Source organism: Aythya ferina (assembly GCF_964211825.1).
Source record: "Aythya ferina genome assembly, chromosome: 3".
NCBI lineage: Eukaryota > Metazoa > Chordata > Aves > Anseriformes > Anatidae > Aythya > Aythya ferina.
This window is the reverse complement of record NC_140298.1, coordinates 1,041,807-1,051,301: the sequence shown is the minus strand read 5'-3', so window position 1 is coordinate 1,051,301 and position 9,495 is coordinate 1,041,807. Positions and strand designations below refer to the sequence as shown.

The 9,495-nt window shown below is 57.5% G+C and overlaps 1 protein-coding gene across 1 annotated transcript; it reads right to left on the bottom strand.

Moving 5' to 3' along the window:
* Window positions 1–3,390: 3,390 nt before the first annotated feature.
* Window positions 3,391–9,495, bottom strand: PAX1 (paired box 1). The gene is made up of 5 exons (XM_084515720.1): window positions 9,385–9,495; window positions 7,514–8,143; window positions 6,473–6,615; window positions 6,171–6,387; window positions 3,391–3,743 (listed from the first exon to the last, which is right to left on the bottom strand). The coding sequence occupies exons 1-5, from the start codon at window positions 9,386–9,388 to the stop codon at window positions 3,652–3,654; spliced, it is 1,086 nt and encodes a 361-aa protein (XP_084371846.1). The 5' UTR covers window positions 9,389–9,495; the 3' UTR covers window positions 3,391–3,651.

Here is a 9,495-nt window from a genome sequence, read left to right as displayed (position 1 = left end):
GGGTGCTGAGGTGCATGGGGTAAGCACTGAATTTGCCGGGGGTGCTTCGCATGGCTGCTGGCCCCAAGGCCAGCAAAAAGCATCAAAAAGCAGAACAGCTTCATTCTGTGGACATTATCGCAACTTCTGTAGCTTTTTGTCCTTTTGCAGAAGGGAAGGAAATTCTGCACCAGCAATAACCCTGGGGAGGTTCAAAGGTGTAAGCTGTCCACTTCTCAGCAGCTCCAGTCCCTGTGCCTCTCAGATCCCCACCCCGGACTCCTTCCCAGCACCCCTGCAGGTCCTGTCTCACAGCGGCTGCTCAAATCAGCCTGGCCTCCCCCTGGGCACAAGGAGGGGAGGCTGGGGCCAGGTGATGGTGGTGGTGTTCCTTCCTATGTGCAGACCAGGGACAGAACCCCAAACTCTCAGGACTTCCAACCCAAGGCTGTCATGCTGAATAAATATTCAGAGTGAGAGTAGTTGTTATCATTGTCATCACCACCGTAGGCAAAACAATCTATTTTTCCTTTTTTTTTTTTTTTTTTCTCCTCAAAACTCGGTGATCTACTCCAGCTCATTTTCCTCCTTCTTCACACTACTTCTTTCTCTGCTGCTGTCAGCCTTAGGAAAGCACTTGCTGTGGCAAATTTCCCCACGGTGACATGCTACCCGTTACATTTCCAGCTGGAAATATCTGCATTTCTTACTGGGAGTGTCTGCAGTCTCCGTAGCACCTGCCGCTGCTGGAGCCATCAGTGCTTGTGTCCTACTGCCAGCCTGTGAGCTGGGATGCCTGTTTTGCTCTAGAAAACAGCCTTTTTGTGGCTCCAAAATCCCTGCTCAGTCCCGTGTCCCCCCTCGTCTGAGCCAGGTGTCACCGCCTGCAGACCCAGCAAGGCAGAGCCTCGCAGCAAAGCAGTGCGGGGTGCAACGAGGCTTGCTCCCAGGGGACACACAGCTGCCATGGGGGTTCTCCCACCCAGCAAGGTTTCTCCTTGACCCCTCCTGCAGGGAACACCAAGCCACGGTGTCCTTGACCTGCCCCAGCACGCGATGGTGGATCACTGCGATGACAGTCCACTGGGTTTTGCTCTTTGGCTGCTCCGTCTCCACCACAAATGGCGCTGGGCAAGGGCAGAGAGGAGCAGGCTTCAGGTGCCTGGGGTCAGGTGCCTGGTCCCAGTGTCAAAGTTCCCCAGCAAAGCACAGGAAAAGTTCAGACAGCTACAAGCTTTCAGACAGAGGCCTGAGTTAAACCCAGCGGTTGAAACAATGCCCAGACAAACTTTTTTTTTTCTTTTTTCTTTAATGAGAAGTCCCTTCTATAGTCATGATTGTTAGAATTGCATCTTTAATAAAGGCTACCAACAGTCAAAGAGATGATCACAAAACAGAAGGCAGGAGCCAGATGATGAAAGCCACTCTGCCACTGCGTGGCATGCTTCGCTCTGCTCCCTGGCTCTGCTCTGTGCCTGGCTACAGGCATCATCCTGTGGCTTTGTGCTGCAGCTCTTCATGACACCTCCTCCCTATACCTGTGGCAAGGCAGGTTTGGTGTGACTGGGCACATCCCCTCTGCGTCCCTCTGTTCCCCGGCTGGGAAAGCGAACCCTTCCTTGCAGCTTGCAGCAAGCTCCTTTCACGTGTCTGCAGAACAATAGGGTCTCCCTCTGGTGGCAAATCCAGCCCGAGGTGTGCAGCCACTGCAGCAGGGTTTGGAGGCTGTCTGGGGTGACGGGGATTGGGGCCAGGGTGGGCGCGAAGGTGGGGGGAAGGTGCTGGGGGCTTCAGGTGGTTTGCTGAGAGCGCTGGGTGCTCACACCCATCCCAACAGGATGCCAGTCCAATGCAGAAGGCTTTTCGGCAGCCAGAGGGACAGGGACACAGGGCACTCAGTCTGTCCCCTCCGGGGATGTGGCTCTGCCATGGGGCCACCAGGGGCTGTGATGAGGTGGGGGGCTGGCTGAAATGGGGCACTGAGCCACTCCCAGGGAACACCAGCAGGTCTGTCCTGCAGAGAGCTTGAGCCCAGGACTGAGCTTGGCCAGAAGCACCCTGTTCATCCTGCTCAGAGGCAGGGTGAGCCAGGGACACCGCGGGGACACCCTGGAGGCAACCAGGTTCCCACATCCTAGAGGATGGCTGAGCTTCTTCAGGCCCTACATGGCAAAGTTTAAGGGCTGGGGGTGCAAAGGGCTCCTCTGGCCTCCTAGACCAGCAGAGTCCCTACAGAGACAGTGCTTGGCCATCCTAATTTCTGCTCTGCTTTTTCTCTCTTCCCTCTGAGGGACTGCATTTCTTCTGCAGCAATCAGGAGACAGAGGCCCCATGTATGTGTTTGCACTTTAGGGGCATTTCTGTCACTCCTCTTTTCTAGGGCTGGTCTCACCCATGCTCTAATGTAGCTTTATGTGGATAAGCCTAGACTTAGTAAAAATTGTCAGCATCTCTCTCAGGTGACTCTTTCCTTTAAAATGTACCCTGTGGCAGTGCAGGAGGCAGGCCTGGCCCTGGCACAGCACTCTCGCCTGCTTACAATTTCCCCCTTTCCCTCCCGTGCTTTGTAGTCAGTTGCAAAGACCAGCTCTGGCTGGAGGCTTCGTAGTGGCAGAGGCAAAACTGAATTTTGCCACCCTAAGGTTGAAGGCAAAATAATTTCCCGGGGTGGGATGTCGAATTTGGCATCGTTCTGCCTCCCTCCCACAAAGACACTCTCTGCAGAAAGCCAGGCGTGTATTCTGCTGCCAGGATATTTCCTCCCTGCCCCACTGGAGGACCTTCCCCTTCTCCAGACAATGCAGGGACCAAAGCCAATGGCAGCGGCTGGTGGAGCCAGGGAATTCAAAAGCCCAGCAGAGCCCATTCTGGTTGCACCCGAGCCAGATGGACAGGAGGGGAGGCACGGACCCCAGTGTGTGGGCTTCAAGCGGGCAGCCCCAGAGCACCACTCTGCATCCAGTGGGGGCACAGACCCCCATGCAGGGCTGCCCTGGGCTGCAGTGCACCTGCAATTCATGCTGCCCCACATTCGGCTCTGCACTGGGGAAGGATGCCAGCAGTGCATGGTAGTCTTTTTTTATTAAGGTTTGTTATTATAAAAATATATCATAAAAAGTTGTGGCTTATTTGTCCATTTACACTCTGGGGCAGAAGGCTCGCAAGGAGAGTGCTTCGGCACTGTCCGGCCGGCTGCAGGCTCCTCCCCGGAGATGCACTCCCGAGGCAGGGACAGAGCCCAGGATGCACTGAGCAGAGGCTGGGAATGGAGGCGCCCGCTGCGCCATGTCCGGCAGTCTTCAGGGACAGCAGGGAGGAGAGAGAGAGAAAACTGAGAGCGAGGAGGGAAAAAAAAAAAAAAAAAAAAAAAAAAGAGACAAAATAAAGATGGAAGGCTGAGCCTCTTCTGTCACCCCTTTCTGATCCAATGGAGGTAACGTGTCCCTCTGGGCAGCATGAGTGTCCCGACCATGTTCCCCGGAGTGGGGATTTGCCGTGGGAGGCTGTAACCTCTGTCCAGCCTCACACCGGCCTCCTTGTCCCCACAGGCACCTGCTGGAGGCAGTGGCACTTTGGGAACAGTTCAGTGGCACCTCTAACTGTTACAGTTCGGTTACAGCCTGTAGGTGCTTGATCCGAGGGTGACCGTCCCTTGACTGCTGCTCCATGGCTCTAGGAAGAGGAGGCTGGGATTGAGAGTCCGTGGATGGTGTTCAGAGTGTCTGGAGATTTGCCCGCAGGGCTGGCAGGTTTTCTGTCCGTGGCTGCAAGAAGAATAGAGGGGGAAAAAAAGACAACAGCAGAGCAGTGGATTACCAGCCTCCAACTTTCCTGGGGAAACCGGGAGGGAAGGGGAAACACATCTCCCAAGCGACAGGGACTGCAGTGCGGACAGACACCCCCTGCCATCTGTCTGGGAGCTGACCTGGACCTGGCTCTTGTGCTCCCACAGCCTGCTGGAGAAAGGCTTCGAGTCCTGCCTTGTCCCCAGGCTGCTCACCTCCCTGCCCGCCTGCAGAGGTTTCCCTGATTTGCCATGGGGGTTGTCACCAGACCAGGGACAGAGCTGTCCCTGCACTGCCTTTTTCTAGGGCTCCAGCTCTTTGAGGGGCAGGGGGAACATTTGGGGACATGGGCTCTTTTTCTGCATGTTTTTGGACACACATTAACAAACAGTCATATAGCAGGGTGCTGCTGCAAGCAGGGCAAGGGTCCAGATGTCAGGTCTGAGCCCTGTCTTGGATGCAGAGACAGGTCCTGCGCTGTGCAGGGAGCGGCAGAGAGAGCAGCAGGCAGAAACCAGAGGGGAAAGGAGGGGAAGGGGAGAGGGGATGGGGCCCGCCATCAGAGCCAGCTGGGCTTAAACTCCTTGTGAGCTCACCACGGCCGCAGGACCCGTGCAGCCGCCGCACCGCCCCCGTACGCACCATCGGGGCAAGCAGGGGGTTCGAAAAGCCCCGGGGCTGCTGCAGTCGTGGGCACGGGGCAGGGACTGAAAACAATCGTAAACCTTTTTTTTTCCTCCAAGGGGATCTTGCGGGAGAGCGACGGCAGTGAAATCAGAACAGGTCTGAGCCAGAGGGTGAAATATCCCGGCCGACCTCCCCTTTCTTCCTTCTCTATTCTTTCCTTTGCTCCCTTCCCTGACTGCCTGCTCCCCCGTTTCCGGGCCGGCAGAAGCGGGCGGCATGGGGCTGCCCCCCTGAGCGGAGCGCGACTACTGCCGGCAGTTGAAAATAAGAAATGTCGGCACAAAACCCCTCGGACCCTCTCGGACAGCCCCAGATCCCCCCGGACCTCCCCGGCCCCCAGGCACCCTCGGGCCGCTGCCCAGGTAACCCGGCTTTGACTGGCCCCGGGTCCAACAGAGCCGAACCAGAAATTCGATCCAAAGGCAAGGGCAAAAAATGTATAAAAAATCAAATCAAATCAAATTAAATTAAATTAAATTAAATTAAATTAAGTCCTTCGGCTGGGACCAGGACAGCTTGAGGATTGCCAAGTCAGAAAATTCAGCCTCCAAGTCACTTAAAAAGTGAGAAGGACACCGCAAAAAACGGACTAAAAACGCACAGGGCATCTTCCCTCCATCTTTTGTTTCCTTTTTCTTTCATTTTTTTTTCTTCCTCTCTGTCTTTCTTTCTACATTTTTTTCTTTCCCTCTCTTCCTTTCGCTTTCTTTCATTTTCTTTCTTTCACTTTATTTTTCTTCTTTCCTTTCTCCTTCTTTCCCCTTCTTTCTTTCGCTTTCTTCTTTCGTGCTCTCTTTTTCTTTCTAATTATTCTTTCCTTTTTTTTTCTCTACTCACTCCATCCCTTTCTCACTTTCCGTTTTCTTTTTTTTTTTTTAAACAAACAAACAAAAAAAAACACAACAGGTTTACGATTGTCCATTTTCAGCCGTTGATCCACGCAATAATTCATCCCTGAGATGACTGATATAAGTCACAGCATGTTCCCGTAGTTAGATAGAAACGGTAAAAGGTCATATAAAAAAAAAAAAAATAGAGTAAAGAAATGGACTAATATGCGGGAAATGAATTGCAAATGTGAAAAATATTAGAAAGTCCAATACCACAAAAAGGAGAAAGATATTGACGGGGATTTTATATCCAGAACAGATGAGTTGGGATTTCTTAAACGAAACCACCTATCGAGGAAATAAAGCTTCCATAACTGTACCGAAATAATTAACAGGAGATAAAAGAAGTGTCCCAATTAGCAGCCACTGGTAAAGGCGTTCAGAGCAAACGCCTGCTCCGCATACAGACTTTGTCTGAGCGCTGCCTGCGGCGGGGAGCAGGGAAGATTTACTTATCACGCTGAAAACTGCTGCCCTCTCCCCGGGCTGCCAGGGGAGCAGCGGGGCTGCCCTCGGCACGGCGCTCCGGGGGGCTGCGGGGGACCCCGCTGCTGGGCCGAGCGGCTGCGGACCCGCAAAGTCTGCGGGGGATGGGGATGGAAAGGCTAGGGCTCGCCCTGGGTCGCGCCGCTTCTTCGGCCAGTGGCACACGGCGAGGAAAAAATGGTTTCCAGTCTCCCCTCCCCGCACCCCCCGGGACGCTCTGCCACAATTCAGGGCCATCGAACCCCCGGCCGGGGGGCTCCCGCCGACCCGTCGGGGCGAGCCAGGCTTCCCCCCGCCGCCCCTTTCCGCTCCCGGCCCCCCGTGCCCCCCGGCCTCCGCTCACCTTCCCTGCCGGGCTGCTTGAACGCCATCGCGCTGGCCAGGTCGCCGCCGTGCACCGCCACGCCGGGGCCGTGGTGGCCCAAGGGGCTTCCCTGCGGCTGCCAGGGGTGGCCAGGGGGGATGTAGCCGCCGGGGCCGCCGTAGACGCCGTGCTGGTTGGAGGGGGGATAGGCGCAGGCCGGGAGGAAGCTGCCCACGGAGGAGAGCCCCGGGGCGGGCTGGGGACGGGCACAGACACACGTCGGGCACGGGGCGACGGCGCCCCGACGGCGCCCCCAGCGCCCGCCGACCCCCGCCCGGTACCTGCGGGTACTTGATGTCCCCGTCCGCCGCAGCCTTGTCGATGCCGTTGACGGGCTGAGCCGGGGTGAAGGCCGTCCTGTTGACGCCGGGCCAGTCTTCCATTTTGGGGGGGTAGGCAGAGCCCTCGGTGCCGGCCAGCGCACCTGGGCGGGACAGAGCCGCGGCGCCGTTAGCCCCGGCCCTCGCCCCCCGGTCGGGGGAGCTCCGCGGACAGCCGCGGGGGGACCCCGCTGCCGGCCCCGCTGCGCTGCCCCAGCCAGCCGAGGCGCGGCACCCCTGTCCGGCTCTGCCCACCGCCCCGGCACTTTCCTGCTCTCCATAATTTAGGAAGCCCGACTCCTCTCTCTTGGCGAAGGAGATTTATAAAAGTGACATTGGAATTTTTAAAGATAAATGGTTGCGCAGAGGGGAATGCATGCGGTTGATTTACCCGGGTTTGGGGAGGATAAAAGGACTCGCCCCCCGCCCTACCCCGGAGCCGGCGGGGGAACCGAGCCGGAGCTTGGGGATGCGGTGACATCCATCCTAAAAGACGCGCCTCCGGCCCTCTTCCTTCTCTAAAAAAATGGGCAGATTTCTCGGGGGACGGCCACAGAGATCCGCCGTGCCGCCCGGCTCTCAGAAGCCATTTGCTTTCCCCTCTTTCCCTGATTTTTTCCCTTCCCTGGCATATTCCCCCCCCTTTTTACCCCCATCCCCTCCGTTGTTTTTTTTTTCTTTGCAAAGGGAAATTCAGGGCTCCGAATTTGCGGTCGGCAATCTATCATCCTACGAAAATATTTTCCACATTTTTCATAAAAAGTTCAAGATGTCTGAGCCTCGCCGCATCTGGCCCCGCCACTCCGTCCTGCCAGCACGGGGTGCGGAGATCAAAAAAATAAAATAAAACAAAATAAAATAAAATAAAACAAATCCCCCAAAGCCCGGGCCAGGGAGAGCTGCTCGCCGGGTGGGGAAGGGCCGATGCCTGCCGAGCCCGCCGCTCCCAGGGCAGCGCAGGGCAGGGCTGCGGCCCGACAGCGCGCCTGTCGCAGTACCCACCCGTCTGCTCCATGAAGGTCCGGATGCCCAGGATGTTGGTGACAGAGTGAGCCGACGGCCAGGAGCGGGGCAGGCTGACATGGGCCGCCGCGACTGGCGCGCCGGGGTGGCTGCCCATCTTGGCGGCCGGCGAGGCCATGGGGCTGGGGTAGGGGTACTGGTAGATGTGGTTGTAGGGCAGCGCGGGCTGGGGGGGCGGCTGCTTGCTGCCATCGTAGGGGCCAGGCTGGGAGAGGCTCCCGATCTTGTTCCGCAGGATCCTGCTGATGGAGCTGACCGAGGGCACGTTGTACTTGTCGCAGACGCCGTCCGCCAGCAGCCGGTCACGGATCTCCCAGGCGAAGATGCCGGGGTCGCCCTGCTTGTAGTCGCGGATGTGCTTGACCACGTTGGGGGTGGTGACCCGTGGCTTGCTGCCGCCGATGGCCCCAGGCAGGATGGAGCCCGTCTCATTGTAGCGGGCCAGGATCTTGCTGACGCAGCCGTGCGAGACGCGGAGCTGGCGGCTGATGTCGCAGGGCCGGATGCCGAGCTGCGCCAGCTCCACGATCCGCAGCCGGATGGCGTTGGGCAGCGGCCGCCCGTTGACGAACACGCCGCCCAGCTGGTTCACCTCCCCGTACGTGTGCTCTGCCAGGGCCGGGCCACGCCGGGCCGGGACACAGCGTTACCGGCAGCGGGCACCGGGAGCGGGGCAGGGGAGCAGGGCTAAGGGCACCGGTGGGAAGGAGCGGAGGGGGGGGCAGAAACGAGTCTGCGAAAGCCGTGCCCCTTGGGGGAAGAGAAGGGAAGGGGAAGGGGAAGGGGAAGGGGAAGGGGAAGGGGAAGGGGAAGGGGAAGGGGAAGGGGAAGGGGAAGGGGAAGGGGAAGGGGAAGGGGAAGGGGAAGGGAAGGGAAGGGAAGGGAAGGAAAGGAAAGGAAAGGAAAGGAAAGGAAAGGAAAGGAAAGGAAAGGAAAGGAAAGGAAAGGAAAGGAAAGGAAAGGAAAGGAAAGGAAAGGAAAGGAAAGGAAAGGAAAGGAAAGGAAAGGAAAGGAAAGGAAAGGAAAGGAAAGGAAAGGAAAGGAAAGGAAAGGAAAGGAAAGGAAAAACGAAGAAAAAAATAGAAAAAATATAGGAAAAAAATAGGAAAAGAAAGAGGAAAAGAGTGAGAAGGGGGGAAAGAAGAAATGGAGAAACAGAAAGGGGAAAGCAAAAAGAGAAAGAGAAGGGGGAGCGAGAGAAAGAAGGAGTGAGAGAAGGAAAGGAAAGGAGAGAAAGAGAGAGAGAGAGAGAGAGAGAGAGAGAGAGAGAGAAAGAAAGAAAGAAAGAAAGAAAGAAAGAAAAAGAAAGAAAGAAAGAAAGAAAGAAAGAAAGAAAGAAAGAAAGAAAGAAAGAAAGAAAGAAAGAAAGAAAGAAAGAAAGAAAGAAAGAAAGAAAGAAAGAAAGAAAGAGAAATTAAAAGAAAGAAATTAAAAGAAAGAAAAGAGCAGAACAGCAGAGAGAAGGGAGAAGGAAAGGAGACCGAGAAGTCGGGTAGAGCCGAGCGCTCTCCCACGCCGGGACCAGCCGCCACGACGGCCCGTAGAAGCCGTTCCGCAGCCCGGCCTCTGCTCTGTGGCCGCCCAGTCCCGGTCCCTGTCCCCGTCCCGATCCCGATCCCGATCCCGATCCCGATCCCGATCCCGATCCCGATCCCGGTCCCGGTCCCGGTCCCGGTCCCGATCCCGACCCCGACCCCGACCCCGACCCCGACCCCGGTCCCGCCGACGGGCCGGGGTCCGTCCCGGCGCCCGCCGCCCCCCCGCACCCCTCCTCCCGCAAAGCGAAACCGCGGCGGGTCGCGGCGCCTCCCGGCCCGGTCCCAGCCCTCCCCACAGCCGCCCGCGCTTACCCATCGCCCGGTACCGGGGGAGCGCCGCGCCGCCCGGGGAGGGGGCGCCGCCGGCCCGCCGCTCCGCAGCCGCAGCCGCCGCCGCCGCCGGCCCGGCATAGAGGGCGCGGG

What these genes read in the sequence shown, in the direction of transcription:
- PAX1 (XM_084515720.1), bottom strand. An exon ending in GACCTTCATGGAGCAGACGG is followed by an intron (nt 6,616 to 7,513) that starts GTGGGTACTGCG and finishes TGTCCCGCCCAG; the next exon opens with GTGCGCTGGCCGGCACCGAG. An exon ending in GGGACATCAAGTACCCGCAG is followed by an intron (nt 6,388 to 6,472) that starts GTACCGGGCGGG and finishes GCCCGTCCCCAG; the next exon opens with CCCGCCCCGGGGCTCTCCTC.